The sequence below is a fragment of the Ambystoma mexicanum genome, chromosome 4p (genome assembly GCF_040938575.1).
Source record: "Ambystoma mexicanum isolate Mex_15411 chromosome 4p, UKY_AmexF1_1, whole genome shotgun sequence".
NCBI lineage: Eukaryota > Metazoa > Chordata > Amphibia > Caudata > Ambystomatidae > Ambystoma > Ambystoma mexicanum.
The window spans coordinates 1,088,651,805-1,088,670,888 of NC_090927.1; the positions used below are offsets into that span (position 1 = coordinate 1,088,651,805).

The 19,084-nt window shown below is 46.9% G+C and overlaps 1 protein-coding gene across 2 annotated transcripts in view; it reads left to right on the plus strand.

Moving 5' to 3' along the window:
* Nucleotides 1-19,084, plus strand: part of SLC18B1 (solute carrier family 18 member B1) — a 759,286-nt gene that overhangs the window by 386,954 nt on the left and 353,248 nt on the right. For both annotated transcript variants that reach the window (XM_069606672.1, XM_069606673.1), the window contains exon 8: nt 14,461-14,562. In XM_069606672.1, coding sequence (XP_069462773.1) covers nt 14,461-14,562 — 102 coding nt within the window. The remainder of the gene's footprint in view (nt 1-14,460; nt 14,563-19,084) is intronic.

Below are 19,084 nucleotides of genomic sequence, written 5' to 3' on the forward strand. Positions count from 1 at the left end.
TCGCAGAGTGAGTGGAATTGCAGGCACTTTCCTCTAAGCCACCCTTTACTGTGTTTCACAAGGACAGGGTTGAACTGCGGGTACGTCCCTCCTTTCTACCTAAGGTAGTATCTGAATATCATTTGAGTCAAAAGGTGGTTCTTCCATCTTTCTACCCTTCCTGGTAAGGAAGAGGAGCAACTCAATCGGTTGGATCCTAGGAGAGCTCTGAGCTTTTACATTTCTAGGATGTGCAGGGTCAGAGTGGACGATCAACTCTTTGCGGGATATGCTGGACACCGATTGGGCCATGCTGTTACCAAACATACCTTGTCCAGGTGGATTATCCTCCCCATTACGCAGTGTTACCGATTGGCGGGTAAGGACCCTCCTGAAGGGTTGCGATCTCATTCCAGAAGGGGGTGGCTGCTTCCACAGCCCTCCAGTGTGGGGGTTCCTACTAGGAATATTTGTGATGCAGCCACATGGGCTTCGATCCACACCTTTGTTAAACATTGCTCCCTGGATACAATCCATGGTCAGGATAGGGTCTTTGGGAAGGCAGTTCTTTATTTCGCAATCTGATTGGGTACTCAAAATTCTTTTCCCTCCTCCATTTACTGGTACTGCTTTGGGAGTCTGTCAAAGATGTGGAATACGTTGGAGGACACAATCCATTCGAAGAACAAGTTATTTACCAACTGGTAACGTTCTTTCGACTGGATGTTCCTCCAACGTATTCCACATCGCCCTCCCAGCCTGCCCCTCTGGAGAATTTCCTCTGCGATTACAGTTTACGTTTCCGCAAGGCTATGAGCAGTCAAGCAGGGATGAGACTTGGGCCACACATTCTGAGAGAAAAAACTAAAACTGAGGCGGCGGGCGCCGTGCATCCTATTTATAACATCTGGTGACGTCACCCTCGACGGAGGCCTTCGAGGGACATCGACCCGACGTCATCGAAGTGCACAGCTGTGGACATTACATGTCAAAGATGTGGAATACGTTGGAAGAACATCCAGTCGAAAGAAAATTACCAGTTGGTAAGTAACTTGTTCACCTCTAGAACGGTCACCACGGCCAGGGTTTCTGTGCCCTTTGACCCCTGTCAACTGTCCTGATGATGATCCCAGCGACGACTGCACCTATTCATGCTCTGCAGGCTCCTGTTGTAGCCCCTTTCCCGGGGGGCTCTGATCTGGTGAGAGTCTTACCTCCAGCTCTGGACTTCCTGCCCAGTCCCACCAAGGCTGTCCCCCCCGCTTCCCCCTCTTAACTCTGGCTCCGGAGGGATCCCCCAGAAAGTCAGTAGCCATCTAAACCAGTTCCAAAAAAGACCTACCTGAAGATTTTTATTCAGATCAGGAAGGGGACCATGGGGAACCGGACCCATTCTGCCAATGCCTCATAAGGGGTCACCGACCTGGGGTCCTTCCCAGCCATTTAGCCATCCAGGGAGGGCTCAGACCCAGTTCCTGCTCCTACTGTACCGGCTGCACCTGCTCCTGCATCGAGAGCCATGTCCTTGGACATTATAACCACACTGCACACCCTGATGACTGAAATTCAGGAGCAGCTGACCACTGCTCCTTTACCTGATCCAGCCAAGAGTCCTCCAAGGCCTCCTCAGCATCTGCCCACACCACTTCATAAGGCAGCTGTTACCCCTCGGCCTTTGCTAGGGGCCCTACACCCCGTGTGGCAGAGGAGCCAGTTCCCACGGACACTGGCACTGACACCACCGGTACTCACACAGATGAGTTTGGCTATCTTCCCGCGGATGGGAAACCTCTGGATATCGATGAGCCCCCCATGGCCTCTCTCCTGGAGGAAATTGTCTTTTTCCACTCCATCATCTTGAAAGCTGCCCAACTGTTCAACCTGGTGCCAGAAGAGAAGGAGGGCTTTCTTCTTGAGTGGTGGGAGTCCGCTAAGACCATATCTGTCCCTTTATTGGATGACATATGGGGGATAGCTTGACAGTCGTGAAGGCTCTGAATACCACGCCTGCTAAGCGTGACAGCTTGGAGAAGAAATATCGGTTTCCAGATTCGGCCCCCAGGTGCCTCAGGTCTCAGCCTTCACCGAACTTGGTGGTTTCAGCCACCCCCAGAAAGGGGTCCTCCAACCCCCCTTCGTCATCCATGGTGCCTCCGTATCAGGAAGAAAAGAAGTTTGAGGCCTCAGGGAAGCGCATTGTCACCACAGCAGCCTCCACCATCAAGGCCGCCAACGGCCTCGCCATCCTGTCAAGGTACAACGGGGAGCTGTGGTACAAGCAGGAGCTCACCCTTGACTTCCTCCCCTGGATGATTGGCGCATCTGGTCCCACTCCCGCGCGCTGGCAACGTAGTACACAGCAGAGACCATACAACTTCGGACTTCGCTAGGATTCTCGATCAACTATCTGAAGTCCTGTGTAGTGCCATCTTGGAATGCGCTGTTCCTGGGCGCCTGACTCAACACAGTCTCGTGTCTGGCGACTACCTGGGAAGAGAGGGTGAAGGCCATCCTGAGAAAAGTCTGACGACTGTCCACAGCATCCATTGCAACAGTCCGGTCCATCAAGTCCCTGCTGGTGATGATGTCCTCCTTCATCTATTAAGTCCCCTTTTGCAGGTTTAAGAGAAGACCCATGCAGGAATTTCTGGAGGCCCTGTGGCAGCAAGTCACTGGCACATGATCACACTTTTTTTGAATGTTGCTTTTTTTTTTTACTTCATTTGTTTCTGTTGAATTGAAGAAAAAAAAGACAGCAGAAATGTACAAAAAAGACTGTGGCATCGCAGTAAATGATTTCAAAGAGAAATCACGAGTTACGCAGACTCAACAGAGGAATTCAGTCAGTTTAATCCATTTGAGCTTAAGAAAACAAATAGGATTTGTACAGTTCCCAGATATTTTTAGGTCTCTCAGAGGGGTGTACCGTAGCACAGCATTCCGCTTCAACATCATGACAATACACAATATCAGATTGCCATATTTTATGATTGTTTCAAAGCTGAACCCAACCTCATGCATTGGTGATGCTTGCCCTGCCAGAATCCTCAATGTCTCTCTCTATCTCCTGGTCCCTTGGCTTACAAAGATTGTGAATATTTTCTTTAAAGTTGGCCTCTGTGTCTCAAGGAAGCCTGGATTGCCACCCTTAAAAAAAATAAAAAATAAAAAAAATAAAAAAAATGTAACTTGAACCCTACCTCGGGGAAAAACTATTGCCCAATTCCAAATGTCCCGTACTTCCTGAAGATCCTGGACTGTGTTGCTTATCTTCATCTACAGGAATTTGTGGAGGCAAATAACATCTTACCAATCACGTTTCAGGTCTAAACACCGGACTGAAACAGCTTTATTTGGCTTAAAGTCCAACATATCCAGTATTGTGGAAAGGGGTTGTCTGGCGATGCCGATGTTAGATCCCTCAACAGCATTCGATCCTGTTGATCACACACACACCTAGTGGATCGGCTCAAGAGATCACCTGCTGCTCGGAGATGGCTGCCCAGTGGATCCAATTCTTTTTGGCCCAAGATCATCTAGGGTAGCCATTGATGGTGTAAAAGCTTCCTCCATTACTACTACCTTTGGGGTACATCAGGGCTCCTGTTTGTCACCTATTCTATTTAACATTTACATCAGGCTTTTACTCGATCTCTTGGACAGTCTGGAGGTACAATACACCAACTATGCTGATGACACCCAGATTCTCCTTGCGTTATCGGGGGAACTACATCCAAGCTACTGAAGCCGTAAATAGTATTTGCTGCAATTCAATCCTGAATGCCCTCTAACTCCTGCGCCCTTAATGAGGAAAAAACAGAGCTCTTGATTATTGCATCCTGCGTGGTCTGAAAGAAACATGACCCTATCTATAACCATTTTACGTTCATGGGCTGTACGATACCTGGTGCCAAACCTGTAAAGACATTAGGACTCTATTTGGATGCTGAACTTTCTATGAAATCTCAGGTTTCCCATCTTTGTTCCTCTTGTCACTATGTGACGAAACTTTTGTACCAAATAAGAACCTACCTTTCTAGTGAAAATTGATCCTTTCTTGCATCTGCCCATGTTCAACACAAGACTTGATTATTGTAACAGTCTTCTTTTTTTATTTTTTTATTTTAGTTGTATTTGTTTTAATCTTGTACAAGGAATACAAAGGAACAAAAGTAGGAAGCCTCCAACATGTTGCAACCACATTCACATTTAGCCTCTTGCTCATGTTGGGTAACGATCTTGAGAGTCCACATCAACTAGTAGGGGAGAGGGGTGTCTAGGTGGGAAAAATCATGGGACCTAAGCCTTCGTCGGATGCTGTCCAAGGTATGTCCACAGGGATATACTAAAGTAGCATCAGTATGCAAGGTGGCCATGCAGGACATTATATTCAGACTTCCAGAACGGGTCATATTAAGGGAACAGAAAACCAATACATTGCAATAATATGCCATCAAGAACACATATGTTATTCAACAACAACCAATATGCCAAAAAGAACACACATGTTATTCAACAACAACCACACTATATTAAAAAATATTAAGGGAGACATTTCCCTCTTGTCCCTGGACCCTTCATCCTGTATCGCCGTCAAGTGGTTTTCCAGCAGGGATGGATTTTAACAGCTTTTGTGCCCCTTGCCGTCCCAAAAAAGATATTCCTTTCCATTCCAGGAAACCCTGAGCTTAACAGGTCAGCGCAGTCCCGCTTTAATGCCACGCTCCAGAAAAGCTTTTTTTACAACATTCAAGGACTTCCTTTCGGTGGCCGGTGAGGGATCTGGGGGAAAAAGAAAAATTCGATGACCTTGAAACTCCAGAGTTTTCCTAGCCGCTGCTGCTTTCAGGATCCTATCTCTGTTGCGAGAGTCACTAAGCTAAACCAGGAGCGTGGGGTCCCCTGCTGACGTCCGCATCACTGTGGGTGTCAATGTTTTAAGCCTGTAGCATTTGTCTTCGTATATTGGGTCTTCGTCCACCTTAAGGTCAAGCAACTCCAGAATCCAAATAGAAACAGTCTATCTGGTCATTCCCCTCAACTCCTGTAGGGAGATGTGATGGATCAGTAATGATTCCCCCAGAAAACCTAACCTGGGACCCTTATTTGGCCAGGCAGAGGGAAGGCGCTTTCTGAACCTGTCCCTGGGGGTGGTGGTCTGTGGGAGGAACACATGAGGGGTGGGGGGTAACAGGTCAGGAGGAGTGGAAAACCTGATACCCCAATCTTTTAATGGCTTATTGCAAAACTAAAGAAATGTAAAAACGAATTGTTACTAGGGACTAAAAGTCCCATAGTTCCCCAAGAACTGGGACGAGGAAGGGGCTGAAGAGGAACAATGAATGAGTGGTCAACTAATTGATGTAAATGACAAACACCTGAGGGAGACTGGGATGCTTAAAAGGCCCCCTCAGGTGCAGGCAGGAGAGAAAGGAGGAGAGCAGTGTGAGCAGAAGGAGCAGTGCAGACTGTGTATGCAGCTGAGGTCAGGACTGGAAAAGGAAGACGCTGAGACACTTGGAAAGCCAAAGACTGTGGCTGGTCCGTAGAGGGTCCGTCTCCAGATGTCCCAGGTGCAGAGGTTGTGCAGTGGGAAGCATGCTGAGGGTCGGCTGGCCCTTTGAAGGCTCACTCTGCAGAGGCTGCACAGCAAAAGGCGAAAGCAGCAAGATAATTATTCCCTCTGGAAAGGTCTCCTGTGGCTGGCATGCACCTGGAACTCTCAGGAGCCAGGAAGGCTCCAGCAACAAGTTGCACGGGCGAAGGCAGAACATGAGATTATTTGCTGGGTCGCTGGGAGCCACAGCAGCGGAAGACCTGGAACCACAGAGGGGATCGGAGGCGTGCAACCTACCCAGTGAGTTCAAAGTGTGAAAGTGACTTTGGGACACTCCGATACTGCTCGCGTGGTCCATGCAGGCAGTTTCACTCGCGAATGAGTGAAAGAAGTGTTAACAGTATTTTTTAATACAGAACTATCAAAAAGCAGCATAATAAGAAACCAAGTGACTGTAAAATTGGGCATGTGAGTTTATGGAAAGTCCAACAACCCAGGGAGGCAACATTGTTAAAAGCTAATGCCTACAGCTATTACCCAAGCCAAGAGAATCTAAAACTTAAGCACTAAGTCCAACAAATATTGCCAAAGACGGAAGGGGGGGTAATAGAAGACCCCAGGGTTGTGAAGTCTGTTATTTATATTTGATGAACTATATAACAGCAACTGATAAAAAGACGCATTGCCAAAGACAAGAAAGAAGCAGAACAAATCTGTATCCTTGACAATATTTGGTTACTGGTGCAGCGGGGAAACAAAAGTGGCAAAAAGGCTTACCTTCTGAAGAACGTTATTCAAAGGGAGATGAGCATAATTTGCAGATGAATCTCGGAGCACAAAGGTGGAAAGGTTGATAAAATGTTAATGCTGCTAAATTAAAGAACATTGTGAAGTTGTTGTAAAGTTGTTCGAATTGAAGGTTACCACTGAAGCACGTTCTGTTTGTGAAGAGCTGTTCGGGCAGGGGAGTGTACTCGGATGACAAACCTTTGAAGTAGTAGGTCTGGCATGGGAGTAGGCCAGGAGGTAGTTGACCAAGTGCTGAACTGTGGTCCTGATGGTCATGGTTGTATCATTTATGGTGCTGAAGGAAGAATTACATAATTCTGCTGTGGAGGAGTTATATTTCTTGAAAGCTTTCAGTAGTGGCAAAAATCATCCTGACAAAGACAATATTTGTTATCTTGCGGAGCAGATAATGTTGAGGTTCACTCTTAGACCAAGAAGAGAGAACATTATATCGTGCTATATCCTTGGAGTATTGGAACTTTCTGTTGTCCAGTGGAATTACAAAGAACTGTGTTATAACTTAGTTACCAACCAGGACTTTCTTTTTTTCTTTGAACTGTGTAGCAAGAACCCTGTATGAATCTGGGGAAGGTGAACCCACCCAGATCATAAGCTGTGATCCATCATCACTGTGGTCATATTACAGGTTTAATTGTGATATTGTTTTGTTGTGTTGAACTTCGATGCCTTTACTTATTGATTTGTTGAATGTAGAAGTGTGAGGGACAGATATCCTTAGTTAGAGTTTCCGTTCGATACTTTAGGCAGGGAAATCCTCGCTAGGGTAGTGATACTAAGGACTGTATACAACCTTTTTCATTTAATAAAATCGTGAATTTTGAAAACTCTTCCCAAAGTTGTCCGCCTCACATTTCTGATCTCTCACAGAGACCAATAACCCGCTGCTGTGGAGCCCGCACTGCATTCTCAAGATGTTCTAATCTCTTTTACATTGCCATGCTAACCCTTTGCCACCGACTCTACTTTACCAAGGGTAGAGTTTGTGAACACTGTTTATCCAACTCACTGGTTTTTTGTTCCAGCGTGGAGGATTTTGTTTGTAGCTGGGCCACCCTCATTGTTCGTCAAACCTGCCCTCCAACCTTGACTGCTCTATCCGGCCTAATGCAGCCATGACGGGGTCCTGTGATGCAGGTTTTTCTTCAATGCGTTGCCGACATCGGGGCGCAAAAAACGGCATCCTCAGGGACAGTTTTTTTTGGGACTTGCGGATTGCATTTTTCTTTCAGACTCCTATTTAAATGCAGCACCAAAAATGTGCTTTCAGGCAGATTACGCTCCAACCTCTCCGCTTCAGGCCTCACTGAGTGCAATGAACCAGGTATGACATAAAGTGCCAACCGACACAAACCAGCACATCTTGCACCTCCCCTGAGTACCTCCTCACTGCTCAGATCGACCCTGTCTGTTCTGTAACAATCTTCTGATTGGAACATCTTGAGCTAACTTAAACTCCCTTCAGATTGCTCAAAATGGGGCTGTTAGGGCTTTCCAGGGCCTATCTAAACATGATCATGTTACACCCTCAAGACGGGCCCTCCACTGGCTCCCAGTTGAGAACAGGATTACCCACAAGTTGCTTGCAGTGACCTATAAATGTTAGTTGGCCATCACACCTTCCTATTAAATGAAGTGCCTAGTAGCGGCTCAGCCCATGAGATCCCTATGCTGTGGCGATCACCTTAAACTGCTGCAACCATGATTCAGGTTGGTGAGATTTGGTGGGACAAGCTTTGATGTGCTAGCCCCCAGGGAATGGAGTGCTCTCCCTTTGTCCCTGCGAATAGCCCCCTCTCTGCTCGCCTTCAAGAAGGCCATAAAGACTCGACTCTTAAACCTGAATCCAGGTTAAGTAAAAGTGTATCCCCCTATTCTCTTAACCCCTCTGAATGGACTGCATGTGTGTATTTTTGTTGTTTTATGTGCACCCTGAGGCCTACAGGCGTGTGGCGCATAATAAGAGATCAATATTAATAAGATGGACAGACAAGATTGCCCTCAATCGGGCATTCTCTCAATCCCTGCAATGGTGGTCCGTTTGTCTGCACCTCTCTCACGGAGCTCCCTTTCAGGCCCCCTCTGTATCAGGCTACAGTGACGACCAACGCCTCTCTGGAGGGTTGGCTAACCCACATAGGACATTCTCAGGTCAGAGGCCTCTGGCTCCCAGAGGAAAAAGGAGTTGCACATAAATTCCCTTGAACTGCATGCAGTCCTGGTCCCTCAAGACTTTCCAGCCTCAGCTCCAGGAAAAAGTGTTGCGTGTCTTCACAGACCACACCACCACCATGTTTTACATCAAGAAACCGGGCGGTATGCGCTCCCCCACTCTCTCCCTGGAGGCCCAGTGTCTATGGTGCTGGGCCATTTTTCAACCCATGTTTCTAGTCCTGTTTTACCTGCCAGGTATCAAGAACACCATTGCAGACTCTCTCAGCAGGGAGCTTCTGTCCTCCCACGAATAGGAGCTTCAGCAAGCACAACTGTTGCACCTCTTCAGCGAGTGGAGTCTTCTTCAGATTGACCTCTTTACAACAGCTACCAACTGCGTGTCAAAAACCTGCCAGTAAATATCTTCAGCTGAGGAGCCAAGGGGAATACCTTCTCGTTCCCCTGGGGGGGGGCTCTTCCTGTACATCTTCCCTCCAATTCCGCTGTTCCTGCGTGCAATCAACACACTCAGACTTTGCCACTGCAAAATGATCCTCATTGCACGATCATGGCCGAGGTGGATCTGGTACTCTGACATTCTCCTCCATCTGTCGGTGGTCCCAGCCATCCAACTGCCTCCACTTCCCGACCTTCTCTCCCAAGGAGGGTCAATCCTGCACCACGACCCATCGTCTCTGACTCCGGCAGTCTTAGAATTTGGACACTATTCGCTGCGTTTGGAATGCAAGAAGTTCCTGGCCAAGGCCAGGGCTCACTCTGCGTTGACTTGCTACAGGCACAAATAGAAGCACTGGTGCCTGGTGTGAAAAATGTCACTGCTGCATGTGACTGCCCTGCAGCTCTTCCCATACCTGCTTTCACTGGTCAAGGCTGGTCTTGTACATGCGTCTATCAAGGTCCACCTGGCTGCCATTTCCCAGTACACATGGGCTCTGGCCAGGCTCTCCCTGTGTTTGCACAAGCTCCTTAAGGAGTTCCTCAGGACATTCCCGCCGTTGAGAGCACCTGCCCCGGTTTGGGAACAGAACGTGGTTCTGTCTAAGCTCATAGGGCCTCCGTTTGAACCAATGCATCGTGTCCCTTTGCAGATTCTGTCATGGAAGACAGCCTTCCTGGTGGCAATCACCTTGGCCAGGCGGGTCGCGGAGATACAGGCCCTCTCATGTAAGGCTCCGTATTTGTCCTTCCACGCCACTACAGTGGTTCTGCATACTCATCCTTCCTTCATGCCGAAGGGTTGCATCAGACTTGCGTCTCATTGAGCTTTGGTTCTACCAGTTTTCTTTGCCTGCTGAAATAGGGTTGCATGCGATGGATGTTGCTTGTGCCCTAAAGTTGTATGTGGCACGCACAAAGGACTTTCGGAAGACGTCTCAGCTGTTCATCAATTTTGAACCTGTGGGACATGGGAAGGCCCTTTCTAAGGCTTCCATCTCCAGGTGGCTCTCTGGCTGCATCATGCATTGCCATTGTGTGCCCAACAGACTGCTTCCATGCTTGCTGAGAGCCCACTCCATAAGAGCCATTGCAGCAACAACCGCATTTCTCTCTGGGCTTCCCTGGCTCGACATCTGCAGGACTGCTACGTGGAGATCTACCCACACCTCCACAAAATTCTACCGTGTCGACAGGGATTCCAGGGCAGAGTCCCAGGTCAGCCAAGCGGTGTTATGCAACCTGTTTTGAGGAGAGTCTGTTTCAGGGGTTAGGTTTATTTCTTCTGTGAGCCTTTGCCACCTCCCGTGTTTGTGTATATGTACTGCTGTATAATCCTATTCATGAGCATGTGAATCCATGCAAGACCCCATTCTGGAATAGGAACATGTTACTTACTTGTAACTCTTGTTCTCCAGCATAAGTCTTGCATGGATTCACATGTGTACCCTCCCTCCTTCCCCTCTCTGGCTCTTCTTGGTTTAGACTGCCACTTTATGTGCGCTACCAAATCTGAAGATTGCCACAAGGGGTGGCGCTTAGGAGGACGAGTGTCATTGGGTGGGGGCAGTATTTTCCAGAGGACACTGATAGGCTATAGAGGAGACGAGCAGTTTAAGTTTAAAGCTAAACTGTGTTTTTTTCCCCAGAGGATTCCCAGCTTGGTGACTTAGAATATTCATCAGCATGTGAATCCATGCAAGACTCATGCTGGAGAAAGAGTTACAAAGGAAGTAACTTGTTCCTTCACTCTCCTGACAGGCTAATGTGCTCTCATGGACTGTCTCTCTTTTACATGGGCCCCAGACCCTTTTATTCTTCTCACATGGGTGCGGGTCCGAGACTCACAATATAGCTCGGTTCACTCGCCTGCCAAACTAATATCCCCTTATGGCACATGTGTCTTGGTTATTCCTATGGTATTGTATGTGTTTGGTTCCCTCTCCTTCCACTATATCAGTTATTCTCGGCTTCTCATATGGGTGTGGGCCCAAGACTCACAATTATCATATCTGTTCGGTTCACTCTCCTGCCAAACATATGATTCCACTTTCTTAGTGATTACCAGGGTTCCAGACCCTTTTATATTTTGGTTTCCATATGGGTGCGGATTCCAGACTTGCAATGTCCCTTCAGGGTCCCAGACCCTCGTTTTCAAAAGTCTGTATTTACCATCTTGCTTCCCCAGAACTCCGAGACCTCCTGGGTAACCCACGTACCCGTTTCCTTCCTCTCGGCAGGTACTGGCATTTCCCCAACAGCTGCGTTCCTCTGGGCTTTGGTCGCGTTCGGGTGAATGGTAGAGTCTGCAGCGGTTCTGCAGGCATTTATATCTGCCCGGCTCCACGTCCTTCCTCGCAGGTGGTTTGTTGGAGCATGGGATGCCCAGCGGTACGTCTCGGCAACAGCAGAGTAGTGCTTCCAGCTTGGACCATGCTCAAGCTCTCCTCCCCCTCGGTTTGTGGCTCCCATTATGGCTCCCATTATGGCTCCGCTATGCCCGCCCGGTGCACGGCTCCCGCAGTTGCTTCTCAGAGGCTTGTTTCTCCTCGCCCTCCCAGCTGAACTCCTTTTGAACTGCTGTGCTGGTTTGGTGTATTTGTTCGGGCAAATGACCGCACGTGAGAAGCTAAGACCGCTCATTCTGCTTCTCCCGAGTGATCCTTCTCCATCGTCTTCTTCGTCACTTTTAATTCAGATGCAAAATACTTCGTATTCTCTTGTAGGTACGGTTTTTCAAGTGTATCAAAGTAACTGATCTTGCAACAGAGCACATTTGCTCTACTTAGAGGGGGTATTTGGTATTTGAGAGGGGCGTTGGATGTAATAAGGCGAGGGCATACCGTGTTCCCTGAGAATAGTTGTCCCCAATCCCATAGGGGGCTTCCTTCCACATGTCATCCTCCATCGGTACACCACCCACAGCAGGACTATTGTCCTGTGGATGCACTGCCCTGGCCCTATGGGAAAGTTGTCCCCCTAGAGAGGAAGCGACAACATCCTCAGATTCATCACACAAAGTACAGGAGAAGCCTTTGCTAAGCACTTGTGAACCCTAATAAAACCAAGCGGAAAAAAAAGCAGACGTGTGGTGCTTGTGAATCCTGAGAGGGGCTTGATGACAACCCAATAGACTGCTAGTTGATGGCTCTCGGAAATTGTCCGTCCTGGTAAGGAGTACACAGGTTTCCGACAAGCTTCTGATAGAATGCAGTACAGAAGTTAATGACCATCCTGTGAGGGACTGATACTCATGAGTAGGGATATAAGGGTTTATGCTAAAAGTGATGAGGTCCCTAAACTGACCTTGTCCTGAGGGGATAGGAGACTCTCCTAACCTGGGGTGGGAGGCCTACCAGGGTGGAAGCCAGAGCTTACTCCAAAGGAAGCACCTGAGAGGGCCCCCTTTCCTGTCACCTCCTCATGTTCCAGCATTTACATGTGCAGTACCACCTTACATCACCCTAAACCTCTTAACTAATGTGCTAGTCATGTTCTCGCTTTCTTTTCCAGAAATGCCAGAAAAACCACAATCATGAGAGCAGACCACCCACAGGACAGCAGCCCATCACTGGCCCATGGAATCCTGTGTGTGTGTGTGTGTGTGTGTGTGTGTGTGTGTTTAGTTATTATTTTATTTACACAATGCTATCCATGTACAAACACTGCCAGGAGACGAAAACAAACGAGCTAGGGTTTGTTGTGCGGCTACCTCAGTTGCTGCAAATCGAATACCAACCTCTGCACGCATGGTAGCAAAACCACTGCAGCCATCTAAGAGCAGCAAGTACTTAAAGCTGATGAACAGCAGCTCAAAAGAACCGAACTTAACTTCAGGGGACCTTCGCCACAGTCCCCTGACATGAACTCGGACACTTTCCACCACAGGCCACCATAGTTGCAGCACGGGTACACAGTGTGGAGAAAAGGAGCGGGTCTTAAGCCACTCTGGAACTTTCTGTAAATCTTACCACTTCTAGGTGGAGAAGATAGGACCAGGTTGGGCAGAAAACTAACTACAGGATGGGGATAAAAGAACCCCCAGAATGCAGGAAGCTGTGTGTTGTTCGGATGATGTCCGAGGAGGAGAAGGTAGTTTACCAAGAGAACAGCAGCAGGAATGATGGCGAATTGCAGAGCAGTTGAGGTATTATTGCTTAGTGAGTGCAAGTCATACTGTGTTGTGAGTGTTTATGAAAAAATAGCAGGTGGGATTAGAACAGAGAGCATAGAAAGTGACTGTGTAGGGAGTGAGAGTGAAAGAGGAGTGTCTGTGAAGAAGGTGGAGTGAAGATCCTAGTAGTAGTAGTGTGGAGGAGGGAGTAGTAATGTGGAGCAAGGGAGTAGTAACATTAAAATGTGGTGGCAGTAGTCAGAGTGGAAGACATCAAAGGGACAGAGGAGGAAAGATGCAGAGAGCAGGAGGAGGGAAGGTGGCAGGAATTGGGAGTAGGGGAGCAGAGGGAGTGGAGAGTATAGAGTGCAACAATAGTGCGAGAGGAAGACAATAGTCTGATAGTGTCTCAAGGCACATCCTGGATCCTATGGTAGTTTCTAACCAACTGTTAGTATAGGGTGAGTCTAGGAAGTCCCTGAGAGAGTCTAGATAGAGAAGGCAACTTCCTTTAGGTTCTTAAAACCAGCTATATAGAATAGACTGTAGGAGTTAGATTCTCTTTCTACTAACCTGGGCAAGAGCGGAGCCTGGGTTAGGGTGGAAAACGCTACATCTAGACGAGAGAGGGGGATGGACAACCCTAGTGCCCTGGTGAAATCTTAAATAAACACCATGGAATGATCGCTGGGATTTGAAGTATTCTTTGTGATGTAAACCTGTGGGAAACGGAACAAACGTATATTGCATCCCAAGTAAATAAACACATTTTTCAAACATCTTTGTTTTGGCTTTTGAGATTGCAAATTCGAGAACAGGTTGAGAACAGTTTATATTCAGACGTCTTATACTCACATCTACAGAAGTATATGGTAAGACTCTTAATTTCAATCCGCATCATATATAACACAATATGTTGCTTTGTTATGGTGTGCCTAACTTGTGGCCTATCACTTCTTTAACCCCAAATGAAGCACAGTTTCAGTCGCTGGGCCAGTGTAAGTAAGCAAGTGATGGTAGGGGCTTGAGGAAGCATAGGCAACTAGAACATTTTAAGCAGGCTGGATGAAGATCTTTTCTGAGTTGGCAGAAAATATGCTCTTTGTTAAGGAAATTAACTCGACAGTTTGTGAACTTGCCTTTTTTGTAGCAGTTGACGCCTCTTGAGAATCAGAAAGCCCTTGCAGCGTTTTTCTTGACTATGCATGCCAATTGTAGAAAATGTCTGGGTGTTCTTTGTGTAATCTTATTATTAATGTGAATGATGTAACATATGATATACATTGCTATTTTGTAATAAATGTTTAAAAAGTACCAAAGATTACATTTTCGTTTTCCAATTCTTTTCACTTTATACAATTCTGACCAACTTTTATGTTTTATTTTTTCACAGTTTCATTTGCAAGTTGGATATGTGGCCTTTGTATTCCTTGGTTTAGCATTGTCCTATTCCCTTTCCTCGCCAGCACTGGGATTAATTAGTGATAAAAAACCAGTAAGTATAATGCCATGTTACCATCATGTAAGAGAGTATAGTATGAGTATTAAAAAAGCATCTATCTATTGAAGCAACGCGTGGGTGACTTCTACAGCACAAGAGCTATGTGTTTATTAATAGCGGCAATCTTCAAAAAGTGGACTGTTTGCGTGGGCTTAAAAACATTCTTAAGCTAGAATTTAAAGCTATTATAACTTCAGAAATAGCGATAGAATCAAATGGAATTTCTAAAAACAATGTCCACTAAAGCTCTTTAAAAGCCGTAAGGTCATATAGAATTCAACATTGGTTCGTAGTAAGAATTTGGGCTGTATTCTCGTGGTAATCTACTGCAATACCGCCAAACTCAATTACAGTTACATCCAATTGGTCCTGTGGACTTACCACAGGACTACAAGTGGCAGTATGTCCCCATTTTCGGAGTTGGTAGGACTCCTGCCTGGTTATTTTTGGTCGATTTACCGTTGGCTTTATTACTGCATGGAAAATCTGCCGGTTCTTGGAGGTAAAATGAAAGCTTTACCGCATACCTACCCTAACCTCTGGGTTTTCCCCAGGGACTCTGGGTTTTTAGCCATTTCTCCGGGGAAGACCCTGGAGTCTCTGGTTTTTCGGGTCCGTCCAATTCTCCATCCGATTGGCTACCGGCAGCAGTCTTTTGCAGCCAATCGGATGGAGGATTGGATGGGACCCGGAAACGGCGCCAAAGCCTTTTTTCTTTTGCTTAAGCTTTCATTCTTTTTGGCCGGTTTACCTTATGTTTTAGTTGCCCTAAATTGAAGGGCGACTAAAACATAAGGCAAACTGGCCAGAAAGAATGAAAGCTGAAGCGAAGAAAAAAACCGCAGAATACTGCTTTGAATCCGGTGTCATTATGACACTGGATTCAAAGCAGTATTCTGCGTTTTTTCTTTTCGCTTCAGCTTTCATTCTTTCTGGCCAGTTTGCAGTCGCGGGTACACGTGAGTGGACAGAGTCCAACAACTTTTTTCAGAGGGTGGACTCGATCCCCCCCAGATAAAATGAAACATTGAAGGTCCTCTTTGAATTGATGAATTAGCTGACCTCGGGGATTGAACCACAGCCATCAGGTTTGTATTTGTATTTATTTGTTTATATAGCGCTTTACACCAAAAGGCTGCACAATTGAACAACTTGATACATAAAACATAAAACAATGTAACGTTAGAAGCAAATTACAGTTATGAATCAGTCAACAAAACAGTAAGAAGAGAAATTAAACTGAAGGGAATAGGGAGAGTAGCGCAGTGGGACTGGGAGGGAGAGGTGGGGAGGAGAAGGGGAAGGATGAGAGTGGGGTGGGCGGGGAGTGGAGGGAGATAATCGAGGGGACAAGATAAAGGAAGGAGGGGGAGTAAGAAGAGGGAGAGGTTTCAAGGCGGGGGGTGGAGAAGGAGAGCTTTAAGGGAGGTGCGGAATGAGGAGAAGGTAGGAATAGAACGGATTGAGAGAGGTAGGGAGTTCCAGTGCAGGGGAGCTAGGAGCTGCTAGGAGTGGAAACGGGAGGGGGCACAAGGGGACGGAGGTACAGTGAGAAGGAAGTGATCAGCTGAACGAAGGGAGCGGGAAGGAGTGTAGAAAGAGAGGAGGGAGGAGAGATAAGGAGGAGCAAGATAATGGAGAGATTTGAAGACAAGGCAGAGAAAGTGAAATTTAAGTTGAGAGTGAAATGGAAGCCAGCAAAGGGAGGAGAGGGAAGACGAGATGGAGTCACGGGAGGTAAGGAGACAGAGGGTACGAACAGCAGAATGGTAGATAGATTTGAGGGGGGTGAGATGAGAAGTAGGTAGTCCAAAGAGTAAGGAGGAGCAGTAGAAGAGGCGAGAGAAGATAAGGCTGAACACCTCACCACTGCACTATAAAACCTCATGAAAAATAACAAACAACTAAGGTGAAATGTCCCATTTCGGTACTGTGAGTTCCAGGAGAAACCTTTGTATAAAACTTGCACACATGTTAACGTTTTCAAAAACACTATTTGAAGAAAATATCCTCTCTTGGTTTTTTGTGTGTGTTGCTTTTATGGATGGCGAATGCCATTCGTCCTATGCAATTTGGGTGGTTATGCATGTCCTTGAACATTCACATTTATTGCATTCCACTGTAAAGTGCAAACGGCAAACGTGTTTCTAATGACGGCTACAACAACTGAGTTTACCTTTTTGACAGGTGGGCGGGGCCGTGTGCAAATAGGCAGTCTTTTGTGACTGTGGGCGGGGCATACATCTCAGGGTTTTTGATTTTCAAATGCAGGCAGGCATGCTTTACCGCCAGCAACAAGCTGCAGGTGAATCTGCTCCTTTTCCTATGAAAATCATCAGATTTACTGCAAGACAATTCTGCAGGTGGTAAATCCGCCAAAAATTATAATTTGGCTTTGCAGGAAAAGTGGCGGTTACGGAATTACCTTGATGGATCTCTGAATCATACCACAAGGGCTGTAAGTGTAATATCTGACAGTTTGCCATTAAAAACACTGACACAAACTGAAGTGAAGCACTGATTACAAAGCATTTAACTAGCCCACTTTTAATCTCCTTGCCACATCCAATGTGCATCTTACATTTCCTGTCCTCCGAAGCAAGGTCCAGCACTTGAGTGTTCCTATCTTTTCTACCCAGGAGAATGAAATCATTGCAAACAAGATATCCTTAATATTGATCACTCCCTCTTCTCTTCCAGGAGTTTTCCTTTCATTTGACAGTATCTTGTCCTTTCATGTTATTCGGGGATCTGAGCTTTTGCCTGTCCCGCAGCCAGTGTTCTGTTCACATAAACATTTCAAGTGACCTTCTGCATACTTGTTAAACACATATTTTTACCCACAGGAAGTGATTGCAAATATAACTTTGCTATTGATTGGGGCTGATTACCTACCTTTCAGTCAGAAATGTGTCCTTTCAGATGCAGAAGTAAAACCTAAAAAAAGCATCAATGACTAGTGTTGCAGATGGCACAAGAAGCAGTCCAATTTTCTGAGGTGATGCAACGGTTTTTATTAAAATGTAAATGGGCCCTAGGATCTTCTCTTGTCTTCAAGCACCTCCTCTCTAGCCCAGACGTGTTTAGCCCCAGGATAGTATATAGCAATTGTTTCTCCTTCAGCATGCTAAGGGCTAAATGGTCTATAATAGTCCATAATTTTAGGGAATAATGCCTTGCAGATGGGTCAGGCTTTTCCTTTTCATCTCACTCTCTCCTCTCTCAGACCTGACTTCTCCTCTCCTCCTTCCACACTACCCGCCTCTACTCACTCCTCCACTCTCCTGTCCCTCGGACTTCTCTCACTGCTTCTGATCCTCACCTCCTACCTTAGATGTTACTACCAAGTCTCTGCTGTAACTACTCCCTCCTCTTCTCTACTACTCCCTCCTCATCTCTACTACTCCCTCCTCGTCTCTTCTACTCCCTCCTCGTCTCTACTACTCCCTCCTTCTCTTTACTACTATCCCGATACCCTCCTTTCATTCAATATCATACACTGAAGGAGTCCTCCTTAGACTCATTTTCTTAACCGACTTGCCACTAACATGCACACTTCCACTGCTTTTCAACTGTCACTCACAATACCTCACCTTTTCCAGAAATTGCCTTCGCACTCCGCCGCTCTTTCCTCCCTCCCTCCTTGTCGCTTGGCCGTCCACCTCATCCTCTTACTTTCCTGAATTACGCACACTTCCTGCTTTCTTTGGTCCTTATTTATTTTCCTCCCACTCTCTGGGTTAGCCCTCTGTCCCTGGCCAATCTGTGTCTTCCCTGCCCGGGTATGTTGTTGGCAATAAAGATTACAAATGGGGGCCTAAGCCCTGCCAACTTCTTTCATGAGGGTCGGCCGCAGGACATCAATTGCGGCCTGGTAATCTGAGCGTTTTTGTTCGGGGGCTTCCTTTCTTGTGCCCCAAATGCAAGTTTAATCGTTGGTGAGGTTTTTATCCACTGCATTAGACTCTGGTCGTCTAGGGGTTTTGGCAGTGGTTGTGCATGCTCGGCACGGCTATATAGCAGTACTCTGCAGCTCCCCTGCGGGCCGCATTGTGGTGGCGCAGTGGTTCTCTTGCTTCCTTCACATTTCTCTCTCCACCACCAGCAGATTGTAGACTCCAGGGGAGGTGGACACGGGTCTTTGGCTCACGGTCTGCTGGCAGTTGGTGTACGGCACTGGAACACTGCCATCCGCCATATGCTTCTTGCTGGTTTCCCATTGGATTATGATGTCACTTGGAGAAACATCCAAGCCCGCATCTCTGCTGCCGCTAACAACTCGGCCAAACTGTTTAAAATCTGCAAGGAGCTGGCCAATCCTTCTGCAGTCTCTATCTCTCCTGTCCCTTCCCAGGCCCTCTGCACCGCCCTGGCTTCTCATTTCTTCTTTAAAACTCAGGACATCCTGTCCTCTCTCTCTCTTCCTCTTCCCTCTACTCTCTGCTCTTCCTCTGGCCCTACCTAGGCCACCTCTCCTCCCTCCTTCTCTGCTTTTCCCCTGTTCTCCTCAGACGAG